We start from the raw sequence: 19527 nt of genomic DNA, 5'->3' as shown, positions 1-19527 counted from the left end.
AGTGGAATCTGCTGTCAGGCGCAGCGGACCGGGGAGACGACAGCAACCTCATTATGAGCTATTATTACACCCAAACTTGGCCTCTTCACAACAACAGGGAGAGAGGGTACAAAAACCAGAGTGGCAAGAGGATATAACAAAGACATTCGAGTGGGTTACATATCCACAGTGGTTACTGTGATGGGCCCACAGAAACCCCTCACAATGCCTGAATGCTTGTTGTTCAATAAATCTGGCATACTTGGAAAATCATCTTATTATAACTGTGGAAATGTTGTTCTCTTGTGATAAAAAAAAGAAAAAGATCTTAAGGGACTTTCAGATTAAAGTTAAATATATAAAACAAAACTAAATTGTATGTTAATCTGTGACCTGAACGAAATTAAAGTAATATAAAATAGTGCAATGAATAACACTATCTCATTACAACGCTCTGCTGAGAAACCTTGGGTTCTGGCATTTGTTTGAAATTTACTTTCACATACCGTATACCCCAGACGAGTTCCTCACTCCACAGTCTCCCCCAGTGGGGAAATACATCTTGAGACAGTGCAGAAATCCACAAAGAGCTCAAAGCTTTGACACAGCCTTGAAACTTGCCAGATCCCAATCTGATTTAGCCGCTACCCAGGTCCTGTCTCCATGCGTCGCCCAGGACAATTTCAAAGTTGTGGCTGACTGGTGCATATTTAAAGCATCTAAGATGCTTCTACGATACTTTCTGCACAGCTGGCTGCAGAAAGAAAAAGCTGTGGATCACTTCTTATATTACAGTCGTTACTAAGGAATTTAAAGAGCGCCATGGCCGACCTAATCATTTATCGCTGATGAGTAGCAAAAATACACAGTTGAAGATTAGTATATATGTAAACAGTGATGATTCGTATATAGATATATATACAGAGCATTTTCTAACTAATTCCTAATGAGCTATTTTAAAGTATCATAACATCATGTATAACTAAACTACAGTAAGTTTCCCAAATAAACCAAAGACAGTACAGAAAAATTAGAGTACTCAGTGGTATAATTAACTTGTCTGTTCATATACTTCATAGTCTTTTATATCATGGTTTTTATTCAAATTTGCTGACTATGAGGTAGTTTTATAACTGAGTGTGAAGCTCGGGTAGTAAACTCAGCATTGATATATCATATCCGTTTACCTGTAAGTTGATTTAACAATAGAAAGCTGCTTATTTATACTTCCAGAGACATGATCAGACTTGCTTGAGTCATGTCAGGGTGTGTTTGGTGAATACAAGTTCAGTATTATCTTTTAAATGAAATGCTTTTTATTAGATGTTTCACAAGATTCACAAGTCTGTGTCAGCTCAACAAATAATACAGTGCAGCCCAAGTGTGGGACCAGAGGCAGCTAAACAAAGACGATTCTCATTCTGAAGCCGAGGAGAGCGGCAGCTTGAACTGCTAATTGTCTGTAGGTTTGACACTCAGAGTGACAGTGATCGTGTTAAACTTGTTTTTAACTGAGTTGGTAGCACACTGTGACTAATGCCATGCAACTGAAAACAGAAACGGTGACGTCTGGGATGACAAAATAAAAACTGTTTTGGTTTGTGCTCGACTTCATGTAAGCATGTTTTCATATATTAAGTATGGTTATCTCTTTCTTCTGTATTTATAGGTTATATCTTTTTGCATGCACTCATGTGCTAATGCACATTTGTTGTGTGTCACAACCATGTGCGTTCATGCACTTTCATGCTTTGACCTCTTTGCAATTTTATGCATTTGCCTGTTTATTTCACTGTACATGTAAATACAATTTTGCATATTTCAGTGTGTATGAAGCACGTTTCCTTGCGTGTCTGCATACAAAAAAAGGCAATAGGAAAACATAGTTCCAGAGACAGAAATGGTCTTTTGGACCATTTGTTACCCTAACTGAAGAGAACAGCCTCTGTAGAGCCACATGACTGGCTGTGGCTGTCTACAATGACAAGCCATTTGGATGTGTTGACTGGAAAGATGACGAGATAAAGCTCCGCACTATCTTTCAGTAAGTGGCGCTTTCAAAAGAGTCCCATCTGGTTTTCCCTGCAGGAGCCCAAAAAACACAAATTAATCAACCATTCTGTGCCACAGTGGAGCTGCAGTTTTGTAGAGAGTACCAACGCTGTTTGATAGTTACAGAATATTCACAGGCTGCATCACAGCTTCCTTACGTGACACACCGACAGCACATACTGTCATTGATTGAGGCACTTGCTGCTGCACTGATCATCAAACCTGGTGAAACACCTTTTGGTGCAATCTTATGTCCAAAGGTACAGCAGAGTTGTTGCTGGACAAATAACAAATCACACTGTGAGAATTGTTCAGACCTCACAGTTTTTCCATAAATTGTCAAAAAATATTTCCAGCACCAACAAGAAAAAAAAAGGTTGCCTTATGTATTAAATTTGCGGTAAAATGTTTGATAGAAAGGCCAAAAAGTTTTTTTTAATTAAAAGTGGTGTTCAGGTGCATTGAGTATCTTCATGGTACATCCAATAAAAACATAACCTTTGAGAAGGAGGTAATGTTTTTGGTAGTGTTTGCATGTGTGGGTGTGTGTAACTGTTGACACGATAGCTTGAAAAGTTTTAAAGTAATTCTGATAAAACTTTGAAGATGAGTAGAGCGGGGTCATGCTAACAATCCATTAAAATTTGCCTTACATCCACCAAGGACTTCAAGGTCAACTTATTGATCTGTTGCTCACATAACTTGCATCATGCATCAACACAGCAATAAAACGGCATTAAGTTGAAATCAGTCTATCATTAGTCAGTTTCCTACTGAATGGGGTCAAGCTGGCAATTATATGCAATCTGTTTGTAATAATACTGTAAAATAAATGAGCAGGAATTGCAAATCTGGTCTTGCCTGTTCCGAATCAATCTACATAAACCAAAGTTCACAATAAGTATTGCATTCAGAGTCCAGCTGAACCATCATCGATCTGAAACAGAATAATAATAGAATGTGACATGAAGCTGCAGGATCTTGTGTTTGGTGTTTTTCTCATGTTTTATGGCCCAACAAAGTAATAAAATAAATGAACAAAATTAACATATTCTTGTGTGATATACTGACTTGGTGGTGACAAGGTGAGACTTTAATCATTCTTTTTTTGTAAAATGTCTTCTTGAAATGTTAATCCTTTCCAAGTAGGACTTGAAAGTCTGCTGTCCTTCCGTCTTGTTCCCTGTAATGCAGCTAAAATTGCTGACATTACAAGGTCAGGATTATCTTCTACTGACCTCAAAAGGCCCTAAACGGCTCTAAAAGTCACTCAGCGCTTATTAAAAAGCTGATAAATCTTAAGTGAGTTTAATAGTGATTGAGAGCATTAGTCCCACTAAAAGCAATCGACTGTTTTGTGACACACAATTGGCCACTCAGCTGTAGAGCCGGACTTTCCTTTAGAAGCTCAGAGGAAAAAAAAGCATACACAAGCTGTATCCCAGCGTCCGTGTTTCCAGAATATTTGTACTATTTATCATCTTCATATCAAACCTGATGTTTTCAAAAAGGGAACAGCATGGTGGTGTGGCTGTAAGCCTCACAAGCAAGAAGGTTCTGGGTTCGAATTCAGTCTGGTGTCTCCCTGTGTGTGTGTGGGTTCTCTCCGGGTACTTTGGATGCAGTTTAGAGAGCGTAGGGTCAGGTTAGTTGATTATTGTAAGTTGGATGTAGGTGTGAATGTGATTATGAATGGTTGTCTGTCTCTATGTGTTTGCAATAAACTGGTAACCTCTGTAGGGTATATACCCTGTCTCACCCTGGGATAGACTCCAGCGCCAGAATTGGATAAGTGGAAGAAGATGGATGAATGGCTTTTCAAAGCATTTTGTGACTTCCCATAAAAATTCCTTCTTTAAGTACTGCAGTTTCTAGAAGATAAAGCCAAAAAAAACATCATCAACTTCCTACTTTGGTCAGATGCTTGATAATGCAGAGACCATGAACCAGTCTGCCAGTCAGAACGTCTTCAGAGTTCCTGCTCAGTGAGCTGTTACCTGTTCATTTGAAGAACATTGAACAGTGGCAGGACAGCAAAATGGTAAATAGCTGATCAGAAGCTTGATAGGGCCTGGTGTGAACTTGAGGTCTGTGATAATGTCAAATATCAAACACTAGGTGGGGGACAAGCAAAAAGGCAGACTCTGTAGACACACTGACTGGTTGTATTTTGAATGATTTTTTTTTTTTACTGTTTTAATAATCAAAGAGAAAATAAAAATTACACAAATTAGTTCAATCAGTACCTTTAAAAACTGATCTCTTTAACATTGAACTCTGCCTCTCAGCAAGAATTTCATAAAACTGGAGAGAGGCAGAAGGGCAGGAAAAGGAAGCACCAATAAACTGGACCTGAGAAAAATAACTAATGCCAACTAGCCTCCCATAATTCTATCACATGGAGTGCAATAATCAGACTACAGCATTTGCCATCAGCTCAACAAGTACTACAACACCATAAATGAAAAATAATGATGGGAATGTAGTAAAAGAACAGATGACATCAAACATCTTTCAGTGTTTGCAGGCTTCAGGGTAAAAAAAAAAGCAAAACATAAGAAAAATTCAACTTAAAAAACCCTTAATTTGTCTTAGAGTAAATTGTTAAATGTTGTCATTTCTATGCTTACCATCCATCTCTACATTGTTTAACTGTGGGATGAAAGGAATTTTACTGTCCCCCTCCCCAGATTCTCCAGGTTCTGGGTGGGGGGCTGTAGTCTTTTATTACAGACACATCCTTGTGCTTTTTGATGTAAGCTCCCTGCTTTTATGACCCTTTGGTCAGCAGGAGGTAACACACACACATTCTTACACACACACACACACACACACACACACACACACACACACACACACACACACACACACACACACACACACACATTCTCACATAACACACACACACACACACACACACACACACACACACACACACACACACACACACATTCTTACAGAAGTTCACACATATACATACAATGCCTTGTCTTAGAACCATGTGGGCGTTGCTTTGCTGTGATGTGTTTTGTGTGAACTGTCTCTCAATAAAAGGCAGCGAGAGGAGGCCGTCGTCGGGGTCATTTTCGTGGTGGACACAGACGAGGACTCCCTTGCGCAAATGATCGATCGACTGTCTTGTTTTCTTCATGATGAATAAGTCTCTAGAATTAGCGGGGCTTGTGGAAACACAGACCCAACAATTTGCCTTAGATTGCAGCAAAATAAGTAAATTGCACTCCTGTAAAGGACCCAGTCATAATATTCTTAGTGAACAATTTACCTGCTAACTTAGATATTTCTGCCATATTAGAGTTTAATGAAAAGAGCCCGAAAAGAGTCTGTGCCTCAACATTAAATTCCCACACCAATGACGTCAATGCACCATTAAAGTTGTTACCAGAAGCATCCACTTATCCACTTTTAACAAATTATGAAATACGAACAATAACTGTCATCGAAACCTGAAGAGGATTTCAGTTTGACTTTTGTCATATGCAGCTTTCTAATGCAAAATAGTTGCAAAAATAAACTTTAATCAAAGGCAATTGGAAGAATGCTAATTTGGATGCGACAACTTAAATATTTAAGTCTTAAAAACCCTCATAATGGCCTGTTGTCGCTGTGTAGCTCCTGATATTTAGCATATCAAACTGACGTAGATTTACTCAAACCACTAAGCCATGATACGCTCAGCTCTTTTAGTGCTGGAGATGAACTAGACAGGAAACGGTCGGTGTATCGAGAACAACCAGCTCATTTACATACTTGGCTTGTAGCAGGTGCCTACTTGAATGGCTCTTTGTGTGTGTGTCAAACACACAGACAACAATTTTCACTGTGTCTCCCTGACAAAATAAACACAGTGACTTTGAAACTCATCTGGTGGAGCATGTGTGCCTGTTAGTCACAGACTGAAACAAAGGAAAAACAGAAATATAATGTTGTCCCATCTACAGTAGAGTTAGGAATAGAAATCTTGAAATTTGAATCAAGACAATAAAATAGCAATGGTGATGTGCGCAGTTAAATTACCAAACAGATGTAATTGTAATTAGTTATTTAATAAAAAAAATGTGTCATTTGATTACAGGCACTAATCACAACACCGCCGAGGAAGAACCAAACACTGCAGTTCCTCAAATGACCACTTGATGCTTTCAGTAAAATTGAGTAATTTAATAATACATATATTTTTTAAACTTTACATATGAAATAAATGTTTTACAAACTGGTGGAAGAAACAGTTTTAATCTTTGTATCTAATCTAATCAAACTTTATGGGGATATTTGATGTATCACAGCAGCACAAAGCATTCACAAGATACTGCTGCTTGACCTGTTTTACCATGTGCACTTCACATTGCTGTAACTCCTCAGCCATTTTAGCCCACAGGTAAAAATCTAAATGGTTCGTGAAAGATGAGAATTATTTTGTAATTTTAATTAGTCAAAATTAGAAAATACACCCAGGCACCCTGTGTAATACTTGGGCGATAAAGGGTTAAGGCTTAGAGTTTTTTCACTTTACCTAATTTGCATCACTGAACTGACTCTCTCGAATGAGTTTATAGTGTTGGTTTGTTTCACAGTAAGATTAATGCAAATATGTGACAAATAAACTGAACTAATGTGTTCTTAACCATTATTTATTCTGTATTAATACCAGTATACATTTTTATGTGATATAACAATGTGATACTGCAGCATGCTTTTACGTTCGCTAGTGTGCACACCAGAAGGGCGACCACGGACACGTATAAGAGCAAGAAAAGCAGGACTTTAAGAAACTGGTTAAAAAGCTCGACCCAAGATAAAACATCCCAGGTGGAAAATATTTTTCTATTTTATCATGTCACGAGATACAGGGTTGAATTACTTAAGCTGTTAAACGGAAGCACAGTTTTCACCCCTTGTTCACAAATAAACTGGCCAAAACTGTCTTTTACTGCTCGAACGATCAAACGGCTGAACATGAGCAATACATAGGTTGCCCAATCGGGAGTGAAAATCTCTGTATATTGTAGGCAACATTTTGTCTTATGTTAATGCATACAAATGTCATATGAAGTGCAATCAAATTTCCCCACTGGGGCAAATAAATGAATAAAAAAATCCATGCTATTCGATCCTTTATTTTAATATATTTGGGGAAAATAACACCGAGCTACTTATGAGCTACATTTGACCCATGGTGTGCCGCTGTGTCACTACTCCTGCTTTATAACAACGCAACTGCGGCTGCTGGCATCTTGTTTCAATAGACTTGCACTTCAAATTAGGAAGCGTGTCATCAGTGACTGTAGCTCATTAGAAAAGAAGGATGGAAAATGCCCTTCGTTCACTTATACTTATAAATGCTGCTGACTGCAAGCTGCAATCATTAATAAAACATTTTTCAGTATTTCCTTTCCTGTATTGCTCAAATATTATATCATTTTGAGGCTATGTTACCCACCCCCACTAACAGACCCTCAAGAAGTTTGTGCTCTAGTTTTGGTGTATGGTATTCTAATATTTTTCAGTCTGTTGCTTAGTGCTAATGAGAAGGCGTCTGCCAGAAAGTCTGTGGATACAGCTTGCCAACCAAGCTTGCTGTCATTAGCCGATAACTTACACAGTTCGCACACAGTATAAAGATAAAATGCCCCTTGTGCGATTAAACACAGCAGGTATGAAAGGGTTGTTGTGTACTGCACATGAGACAAAGTGACTCTTTTATATATAGAGTCAATGAAACATGAAAGCAATTTTCATAACTCAAAGAAATATAAAATTGTTTAGCAAATCTCCAAACACAGAAAATACTCTTTATGTTTGCAGATTAGATGTGACAGATAGTTTAAGCCTAAAGGCTACAAAATTAAGATTTATGTAAAATGACTTAAGTTATAAACATGAAAACAGCATCTGAGCCCAGGATGAACAAAGCAATAGAAAAGGGTGTCAAACATAAGGCTCAAGGGCCAGAATTCGCTTGGCAAAGACTCCAAGCTGGCCCACTGGACGCCTTTGGAAAATGTGAAGAACAGCCTCTGCATTAAGCCAACAGAACCTTTTCTTTAAATTTACACATGTATTTCTAACAGCTTTAGCCAAAAGAGTCATGCTGACAGAATTATTCAGTTACTGCAGCAGCATTTCTTTATCATGAAGAAAAAAAGATGCACTGCTGAAATTGCTCTTTCTTTTTCTTATGTAAAAATAACTCAGGGATTAAATGTGTAGTTAAGCCTAATTACACTGATAGTAAGAGGAGTTTTACTGGTCTGGCCCACAATGTAAAATAATTTGGACATTCGTGCATTAGAGGATAAATGAGACTCACCTGGTCCTCAAAGGACAGGGCCTGTCCGACGTCCCGAGGGAACCCATCTATGACGATACCGTTAGCATCCGGGATCTTCATAATCTTCTGCTTTATCTCAGTTATTGTCGTCTCCTGCAAATCATCAAAAGCAACATGATTCATAATTTTCATCACTTGGTTCAGGGAGCTCATTAGATTTTTAATCAATAAACTGAGTAATTAGCCACTGTCTTGGTGTCCAAAAGCATATTTAACTACACTCACATCTGAGATGCCAAATAGTGGGGGCCGTTTTCTCAGTGAAGAGAAAGACATTGCAATTACAGAGTTATACAATTTACGGTTGTGATTATAATTCAGAGATAAAAAGATTAATTTTATCAATGGCTTTTGCAGTTTCTTGTGTAGCACTGTAAATCTGACAAATAATGAAGGGTATCTGATTTGGAGCCATAAATACGGTGAATGAAAAATCCACTATATCATTCATCTGTTCATCCAGCTGTTGTTTAATATTTCTGAATGCAGCTGAATGACTCTGTTGAGAGGTCCTGAGGTCAGAGCGTGCCAGCATCTTTTAGCATCACTTGCTTCCTCTTGGCTGGAGGAGGTCAACATGTTTGAACGTATTTCTCCAGGCAGAATGCACCACATGATACGACAGAGATACATGAGCAATGCTCAGAACTAAAAATAACATGAACAACACAGACATTTAATTTCCCTCTGACTGCAGAGTGTGAGCGGCAGCCTGACAGACTACGCAGAGATAAACCTAATCTAGATTCCATAAACCAGATTAATGTATGCTTGTAAGACTAATCTGATCTAAGAAAAGCCCTCTGAGCCGCTGCACGTCTCGCAGCAGAGCTCTCACAGGAACGCGAAGCATCAAACAACTCACCTGCAGCTGCACAGACTCCGTATGCAAAATTACTTCTGTTCAGCCATTTGTTATTTGCAATATACACGGCAGACTCTGAGTAGCTTTCTAAATAGTGCAGAATAGACTGAGATTTCAAATAAATGTTTCTCATTCCGTGCTCACTAACAGATCTGGTGTTGCATGATTAGAATTTCCACATCCATCAAATGTCACGCATTTTATTATAGTGTTTCCAACATGTCAATTACATGGTAAGAGACACCTCGTTTGTCTATTTTTGGTGGAACTAGTGCATGCATTCATCACAGTGCACCGTGTAGCTAATGGAGAGTGATTTCTAACTAGTTTAAAGTGGACCTATTATTCTCATTTCCAGCCCCATATTTTCATTCTTGGATGTGACTGGAGTAGCTGTGCATGTTTCACAGTTCAAATTAATCATCATTAATCTTGTACTGGCTTTTGGTGCAGTCCCTTGGTGCAGCCACTTTGTGAAACAAACCATTTTAGCTCGTCTAACTTTAGGAGATTCTTTTACCACAATGCACTGCAGCACAGAAATAGCTCCTGAAACATTAAAGCTGGAAGAACATTATTGGGGAACAGGATAAAAGAAAAACAATTATAAAGTCCTCTATACAGATGGATGTCCATTGCATCTGTTGATGTACAACAGCAAAGTGAATTGATCATTATTACTGTGCATTTAAGGAATGATCTACTATAACCAATATTACAGATAATTCCTTCTTTGAAGAAAGAACTAAAGTAAACTAAAATACCCCTGAATTCTACTCAGTCTCTCTTAAAATGGTGACAATATTTTATAGTCCAATGACATATGGCTCCAAGACAGTGAAGCCATACGGTGGTTCTTTCAGCAGTTTGGTAGAGAAATACTTTTAATGAACAACCTGTGATTTTGTGAACTCACCTGAATCTACCATTTTATACCAAAACACGAGCACTCAGAGAGCGCAACTCCCCCAGACGGCAAGGCCTACACTAAAACTTTCATATTTTATGATGTTTTTATTGCAACATGCTGATGTCAGCATGCTGATGTCAGCATGTTGTTGCATCATTGTGACATCATTGGGTGTGGTATTGAAAAAATAAAAATTGCGTTGTACAGCCCTCTCCATGCCTATATTATTTATTGAATTTTTCTCTAGGTCAACTTTGACCTTGGTCATTAACAGTGGAGGTCAAGATTCTTGGCCACACCAAGGTCGAGGCTGGTTCTTAGAGGTGATCATGCATTTGCGGTCGTGGCGCCTAAAATGTTTAATGATTTGCCTCTCCACATTAGACAGGCTCCTACCCTCAAGCTTTTTAAATCCATCCATCCATCCATTCGCTTCCGCTTATCCTTTTCAGGGTCGCGGGGGCCGCTGGAGCCTATCCCAGCTGTCAAAGGGCGAGAGGCAGGGTACACCCTGGTACACCCTGCCTCTCTGTCCCTGTGTGTCTTAAAACACATTTCTACTCACTGGCTTTTAATACTGCATGAGAGCTATTTAGTTATTTATTTGTTATTAGCTATTTGGCATTGATGTTAATTGATATTGCTATTTTATTGTGTGTTATTTTATTGTGTAATTTGTATGTTTGTACAGCACTTTGGTCAACGCCACTGTTGTAATTAAAAGTGTTATATAAAAAAAATAGAAATAAATAGAAATAGAAGTCTGTGTGTAATATAAAGTTTTTACTGTGTCTCACATTGGTTTGACCTTGACCTGATTTTCACCAAAATGAAATCAGCTCGACCTATTTCTGTTATCTACCATCACACAAAATTTGAAAATGATATCACGAAAACCGGATGCTAGACTGCTAAGAAGCAAAGAGCTACGCAGACAAACAAACTAATTACATACTCTTTACCTTTGGGGGAGAATTAGCTATAAATGGTACATGCAGGAATCTTAATGTGGGTAAACCCAATCATTTCTGATTTCTGGACATCAAATACTGCCACTCTTTGGAAGCAGTAATACTTAACATGCAATAAAATCTGTATTTATAAGTTGGAAGAGTGACAACGGTGTTAGGAACAAGTTTCTCAGCCAAAAGGTCGTGCTATGTGCTCCATGTGTGCACTGAAAACTACTTTGTTTGGTTTTGCAAAAGGCTGTAATCTGATTTAAAATATAACCTTTAACCCTGCATGCTGAAAGATGACATTTAACAGAACAAATGTCCAGTGGGAAAAGCTGGAAGTTTTCATTTACTGTTGGCCATCAAAGCAATAATGCCAAAGGACATGTTGTGTCTGTGAGGCACAGATAGTATTTAGATCTCTGCTCAGTAAATCGACTAATAAAAGTCACTCGGAACTCGTACTCCTAGTAGACAAGTTATTTCTGATTTATTGAGATTAAAATGCCAGAAATCAGAATTAATAAGTAAGTGCAAAAAGCAGAAGATCATTGACAGTTTTCATATTTACTTAACTTTTTTCAGACTGAGTGTTGACTGAACAATATTTGAGTGCTGCTTCAACTGAGACCAATGAAATTTGCAATGGAGAGTAAAAAAAAAAAAGCCACAAATATTAAAGGACAGAGGTGAAAGCTGGAAATGATGAATACCCATGGAGTCATTTGACCTGGAAACAAATAACAACTGAACCTTTATAATAGTTTAGATTTTTAAGAAAAGATAGATGAGAGAGGTTAACATACAATCAATATGGCCATGAGTGACAGGGTAATTTTGGACTTTTAATGATTTCTTTGCACTGTTCTTTTTCTCACTTGGAACGATAATACAGCCTCAATATACATCCTCCTGAGATCCAGCCTATTCATTTATGTCCTATTCATGGTGCTTCCCCGTGGACAGTGATGCTGGTATCAAAGGCAGTTTTCAGTTCATGGAAAGCTTGAGACTTGGATGGTTCCTGGGCTGTTCCCAAAAAGTGTTTCCTTTCACCTGAAGGGGTCAGTTTGGGTCATCTTCCAGATCTTGGCAAAGTGGTGACACATCTGAATAACTTGTACTTATGTACAATTGTTTGATGACCCGTTTAGAAATTGCTCCAAGAGATTTTGTAAATCTATAGTTCTCTTTGATCTTCAGCTCCTTGGACTTTCCCATTGTTCTGGGTATTGGTTAATCCAAAAAGTGCTGTCAAACTAATTATTATAATGAGTGTATGTAACCTTCTGACCACAGGCGCAAAAATATACTTTATGTATCCCAAAAGTTTGTCTGTGGTAAACATGGTTAATGTGAGTGTAAGTCTTCCAGCTTTATGTTTAACTCTCAGTCATGACAGCGGTATTCATCTTCTCATCTGTTGCTTTTCATGAAAGCAAATCCATGCACTCCCATGCCATATGACTTCTTCCATTTCTAAGGCTTTATACTCAACTCTCAAAGTAAACTCCATGACGTCTTGAATCTAAGACTCACTGATAAATGATCAAAATGACTCCAAACTCTTCTTTAAGCAATATTATAATTTATAATTAATAAATCTTTTGAATTCATGTGGAATAAAATGGGAGAAAAAATGCACATGACCTCAGACACCGCTAAAGACCAGCTGTGAATCAGTAAGAAGTCCTTGAGTATGCACAAAAACAGTACTGTCATCTGGGCTCTTGTTTAAAGCTTCTGAATAACAGCCTTCTTACACACTCAGGAGCGTTTTTGCCTCCTTCATTATATGCAGAATCATTAAGAAACCAAATTCTAATCTGCTTTGCTAAACTAATTATGGTGGGAAATTAAATACCTAACAGCCGCAAGTCACTTTATCATATCTAATGTGTCTGCAGTTTGGCCCACGTTGCCGTTTATCTCATCGGTTGCTGGACTGACATGTAGTGAATGGCGACACGGCGAAGCGATGTCTTACCAGACGTGCGAGTAAGGGATGATAAATGATGAACTAGGCGATTCCTGAAGGTGATTCATGACGCAACAGAACCTGAGAAGTACGTCATTAAGCAGGTGGGGGCTCGCGTCTGTGTTACAATTGTTCAGTGTGCTATATAACCAGTACATTACAGTTTATAGATCATTCGTCTGGGTGTTTTCATTGTGTACATCCGAAAAGTGGGAGTTTCATCATTTTATACAAAAGATGAACTCTTAATAGCTGCTTTTATATCGTTACAGAAAATATATTCATGTTTAACCAAAGCTTAATACACAGAAGCATTAGTGACATACTTATTTTTCCCAGAGGTTAATACAGGAAAACACGTGGCACAAACTCTGGTATCACTCCTCTAGCCTAAAAACCACAAGAGAGCGCGTGCATTTCCTGGTAAGACCTCCAACATCTGAAAAAGTACTTTATCAAAGTGTGCTTCTGCATTTTGTGTTAAACAGTGAAACCCAAGCAGAGTATTTCCACACAAGTACCACAATGTTTGTGCATCCTTGTTTTATTTGTTCTCTGTCTGTTCTATATATATAAATAGTTTTGCCACTAATCGGACCCTGATCCCATGTCATGTCTTCACAAGACAAGTTGCTTATATCACTAAAGGTAATTGATTTATGAGGAAACAAATGTAGCTTGTTTAGACTAAGCCCTGTGCTCACCTACTCTCTGCTGACTCGGCTTTTTGGGATTATGGTCAGGTTTTTGGGCTTCCACTAGATCCAAAGGATAACCAAGGTAAACTTTCACACTGATCAATGAGTACAACTGTAGAAAACTAAACTAAAAATGTTGATAAAAGTGAAATCTTTGGCACAAAGCTTTACCTTCACCTGCAGATTCTGCAGCTACACAAACAGGGGTAGAGAACGCGATCACTGGGACATTACCCAATAACTGTGAACTACAGGTTAAAGCCAAGAAATTGTCACTTCACCGTCTTGTTTATCTGGAGTCAAAAGTGCTCATATTTGGACAAGAAGGTGAAGCTGGTGAATGACACTTGAAAATTTAATGGATAAACATGCCTCACTTTAACACCTAAAGTCTACTTAATGATGTAATTGCTTCAAAAAGGCTCCTTTTCAACAGCTTTATGGTTAACAAAAAGGAGTGAATTTAGCTAAAGGCAACATAATGACTCATTGGAAAATAAATATTAGTATGTATGGTACTACATTGTATATTTTTTATTCAAAATTCTCTACGGACATGCTGTGTGTAGATAACTTAGAATATTATCTGAGATTTCAGTTTCAGATAAAGAAGTGGCATTTCAAATCTGCGTACTGGCAGGAAATTAAACCTGAAGGACGAACACTCTTTGTTCTTTGTGGTTTTAGGTTTGCACATCTTCTTTGCATCACTGGGAGGATTTATTCTTCACAGCATATCTGCAGTGAAATGCTATCAACTCAAAGACCGTTCTAAAGCTTTTTCAGGATATTTAATAATAGCCCTGGACTCTCTTTAGGGAATTTTATTTACTAAGGTGTGATCCCATGTAAAACTTTACCCTGCTGTCTCTGCTGTTGATGACCAGTCTAATACTGATTGGTTAACTGAATCTTATTATTACGGGGTCTTTTTGGTCTTTAACTGTGACAATTCACAGAGAATAAGATGAAGAAGTCTCTTTATACAAATATGTAATGACACTTGTTGTCATGAGATACAGAATATAAAATGTATTTGGTGGTTGATGCAGCAGCAAAATGATGTGGCTTCTGACTCCTTTTGGAGTTAGAAGCCACATCATTTTTGTGCTTTTGAAATTATTTATTTACAATTTTGTGTTGCAGTAAAAAAAAAAAAGAAACTGAATATCTGATGAAAACCCTGTTTCTGCTGATTCTTATAGTCCCTCCACTTTCTACTCTACACTCCAGGGTGCTCCTCCTGCAGTAGTCTCTAGGCAGGGAGGGCCATTAGTGGGATTTGGGTACACCTGTGAAAGCCTCAGAACTGAGTTTAAATAGGTCTGGCCTCTCTTTCTCCCTCCATCCTAGAAACCATCTGTTTTACTGACAACACCAATACTGCAAATGGCTTTTTCACACATCTGCACGTCTGTGACATCACTAACACTTCTCACTCCACCCTCCTCATGTTCATCATCATTTGCTCTTATCTTTTCTACATAAACTTCTAATTATTATCACAACCTTGTCTTGTCAATGTGAATGAGACAGCTTCTGACCCATTAGTACCTTTCACCCTTTGATATATTTAGACACATAACTCAGACTGATTATCTGTATGGCGCAGTTACTGCTTTTTCCAATCAGCCTGTCAGCTGGAATAGGTTCAAGCTCCGGTGGGACTCTAAGGGAATTTTCACTCCTACAGTTTATTTACCGCGTTCAAAATCAGTTGATCGGTTTTGGCTAACAGACGGTGTTTAGCTCAAACTTGAAGCTCACACGTGGTAGTTGAGCCGGATGTGGGTCGGATGACATTCTCACCATAAACAAACCAGTTTCTTCAAAGAAGTCTCGCTGTGGTTGAACTCGAGTGTAAATACCATGATCACATCTGCACAAACGGGGGAACTGAACCAGAGTTTGATTTAATCTGACAAAACGCAGCAGGTGTGCACCCTTATGCACCCTAAGCTGCATTACTGGCTAAGAATAAGGATGTGTGGGTGGATGGAAGTTGACTGTTTCAGATCATATTGGATATGTTTGAATATTATGGCTGTTATAACAAACAGCCATAATATTCAAACGGTAACAGTTAGATGACCCATATGTGGTTAAAACACCTGTCTATTTATCATTTTGCAATGGTTTACTCTCTCCACTCTTCTTAGATCCATTTCCAAACCTTAACAACCACAACCCCTCAAAGCATAACCAATTCTTTGAACTGTCCCCTCAAAAGAGGTATTTTCAAGTTCAATCTGCAACAGCTCCACAACTGCAAAGCCAAAAATGGACAACCTTGGGCTCGATGATTAAGAGATACTTGAGAGAATTTTGAAATACAATAAATCTCTGTGTCCAAATCACTAGACCAGAGTAAGATTTGAAAAACGCCTACTAATCAAAACTACAGAGCATAAAAAACAGCCTTACAACAATGAGCCTCTGATGTTATTGAGCCAGTTTGTAAAATGTTCAGATGGAAATCTGATGCAACAGAAATGAACCACAACAAATGTTACATCTACTTTAATCCCAAATGAATGTGCCAAACAGGGCGGGGTGCCTTTCAATAACAGATACAACCTTGTTGTAGCACAGGGACAGAAAGGGTTCATGTTAAACACGTGTTGCACTGTATAGTGATTAAAAAAGTGGACCTCCAACAGCCAAAGGATGGTCTCTATAGATTTTCCTCCCAGGCACAATAATTATCCTGCAAAGATGGATGCTCCTAAGACGGACAGAAAAGCCTCTTTCCAACACGCTTGTGATATGGATGCTGCTAATTAGTCCCTTGTTACACGCATGCTGTGATAATGACCTGAGAGTGATTGGACAGGCTTGGCATTCATCCCTCTTCTCATATTCTTTCTGTGTCACCCCCTCCCTTCACCCGCTCTCCTTCTCTGTGTCTCTGCTACCTGTGGTGCCAGCTCTCCGTTGGTGATGATTTTAGCGATCAGGCTCCACTTTCTGTTGCTTGTGGCGTTGTGGATCATCTTCTTTCTCAGCAGCTCGCCCACAGACATGTACTGGAAGCCGTAGCGCTCGGCAATCTTCAGGCTCTGCGTTCCTTTGCCACTGCCAGGGCCACCTAGGCACAAAGGGAGAGCTGTTGATGTTTTGGGAAAATTTTTGTTGTGTGTGCATGTGTGCGCGCGAGAAGGTGTGAAACATTATGCGTGTGGGCGTGCTAGCGTAGGCGCGTGTGTGTATGAGTGAGAGATACTCAGGGTTTGTGAGACTGTGTGTGTGCAGGAGTCTGCTTGTGTTTGCACGTAAGTGGGAGGGTGTTTGGGATTGAGCTATGTGTCTCTCCATGACTGTGTGTTATGGTATATGTGTGTGCAGGGGGAGAAGGGAGTGTGTGTGTGTCTGAAACAGGTATGTGTGAACCTCCTACATTTGATAACAAATAATCATTTTCACTGTTTTAACAGGATACGGACGTGCAGAGGAGGGATATGCTGTCTTAGAGCAACACGGATTTACACATAAAATAATCCCAGTTCAGTAAAACACACATTTTGAGTTAAAATGACCATAATGAAATCTAATCATTATCATTCATGTGTTTAATTGCCGCAAGACAAACATTATACACAATTTGTTAGGTTTCAGCCCATTAAAAGATTTCACTTGGATTTTACAGGCCTGACAACCTGAGTGCTGTTTGAGTGTTATCACAGAAATGGTGCATGCCCCAAAGTCTGAAAGCCATTCCAGAGTGAAGAAAGGTGAAGCCACTTTAAGAAATGATTTTAAAAAGATGAAGAGTGTGCAACCAAGTGAAGAAAATAAGTGAAAATTGGTGGTTAGATTTAAATTCTGAAAACGAGTTTCAGTGAAACAGCAAATCTCTTCTTCAACACTGACATCAGAGGCAGGCAGTATCTGGGTTCATCTTATAATTAGTTATCATAATTAGAATATTCTTGGGTGGTGTAGGGTTTATATCACAATGGACTACAGCAATCAAGGCCTCGGGATGCTTTAAACAAAAGGCTCCTGAGATTCAGCTAAGATGGAAGCTGTGCCCAAAATATCCATGTGTACAGTATGTGTGCAATAAGCACAAAATCACAAATATATTTAGAGAAGAAGGTTATCCTCAATCCTATGACTATTTTGTCTCATCATGTAAAGGTCTGATGCAAAAGGCGTCTGAAAAGTGAAGCAGATGAAATGGTATGCATAGAAAGCTACCTAACTTGTGACTGACGACCCTCTTCTGCATGCAGTGTCTTTGCATTCTCAGTCAGCTCCAGGGGTTGAAGTAGGATTCCTGTCCCACTGCTATTCTTGATGCACGCTAACATCGGCCATGAACACCACAGTCTACCTTGCATCGCTCGAACATAGTGGGTAAACTTTGCCACAGTATTGCATACTAACCTGCTCTATATTATACAAAACTGTATAGTTTTTTTTTTTCAAATAATTTCAAAACAGCACATCAGGCATACAGAAGATCCAAATCTGATTTTATTTTAAGAATAGAACATCACCTGAGCTTTAAATTTCCAGTTTCTCAAGTCCTTATCAATGAAAATAATCTCATCAAATAATCTCTCTTCTGTCCTCTCGTTCTTACATCCTTCTCCATCTCTCAGAGTGAATTTATCCCACACCAACTTTCTTTCTCCCTGGGAAATATAGCCTCTGTACCTTTAACTTGCAGACAAAATACATGCGAAACTGCACAGAAGCAGTTTATTTTGGGAGATATTTGTTGAGCTGCCTGAAACATTTGAAATTCCTTGCCAGTTGTAAAGGATCCCAGTGTAGCAAATGTATGCCTCATCTTACATTGGATTATTCTGTTATCTTTGACCCAGTCTTTCCCACAGTCCTCTCCATGACACGCATCTGTCAATCTGTCTCTCTCGTGAACCTGACAGACAAAACATTTTCCCATGATCCTCTACAGAGATGACAGCTGATGTCACCCTGTTTATTTCCCCTTTAAAATAGGCCACAGTGTGCTCACGGAGAAGAGATCGGAACCAGCTTTGTGTAGCAAGTACAAAAAAACTATCGTCCACTCTACAGGGTGTGAAAATCCCAGAGCGAAACATACTACGGCGGAGGATCGTTAAAAGGTTCTTAACAGAGACTGGAGTGCTTTTTGTGCTTAATTAAAAAGCTCTAATAAACTATGTTAAAAAAGAGTTCATAAATAACATTTTTTCAGTCTAGCCGAAACAGTCATTACTCTCACTGTGCAGCTGCCACACTTAATTTATAAGATTAATGAATGCATTTGACAGGTTAATGGAGGCACGTCAGGAAAATCAGATTAGGAGAGCGTGAGTGTCTAACATAGTGAGTGACATGACATAAGATCTACCCTGCTGACACTAGTGTAGAGAGGTGGAGTCATATTTAAATACCAGGAAAAACATGTTGCCAGTGTTTTTACTGGTATTTAAATACCAGGAAAAACTCTGGTAATTGTTTAAGCCCGATTCATAGTTTCCTGTCCAGGCCATTATTTTCTAGATCAGCAGGGCAAATAAAAGCCTCCACTCTGTAATTTTGCTGATCTTTTAGTACAAATGGATGCAGCTCTAGTCCCAGCAATGTTATCCTCTGTTAACACACAAACAGAAAGCATCTTAATTGCTGTTTATTATCTAGTGGAAAGCATGATTCACCAAAGAATCTGGATGAGTGCTTGAAATCCAATACATCAGATTAGGAAAATAATATAAAATAGCCTGACCCTGATTTTGCCTCAAAGTTT

General features: G+C 38.7%; 1 protein-coding gene across 1 annotated transcript in view; it reads right to left on the bottom strand.

Annotated features, from left to right (window-relative positions):
- The window catches only part of ak5 (adenylate kinase 5), a 104538-nt gene that overhangs the window by 81309 nt on the left and 3702 nt on the right, over positions 1-19527 (bottom strand). The window contains exons 4-5 of the mRNA XM_085388152.1: positions 16703-16875; positions 8360-8473 (exon numbers count right to left, since the gene is read on the bottom strand). Of these exons, the coding sequence (XP_085244278.1) occupies positions 8360-8473; positions 16703-16875 (287 nt within the window). The remainder of the gene's footprint in view (positions 1-8359; positions 8474-16702; positions 16876-19527) is intronic.

This window comes from Rhamphochromis longiceps, linkage group LG18 (genome assembly GCF_057381845.1).
Source record: "Rhamphochromis longiceps isolate RC_006_pf linkage group LG18, R_longiceps_female_GT1.1, whole genome shotgun sequence".
NCBI classification, from domain to species: domain Eukaryota; kingdom Metazoa; phylum Chordata; class Actinopteri; order Cichliformes; family Cichlidae; genus Rhamphochromis; species Rhamphochromis longiceps.
This window is presented reverse-complemented; position numbering and strand designations above follow the sequence as displayed.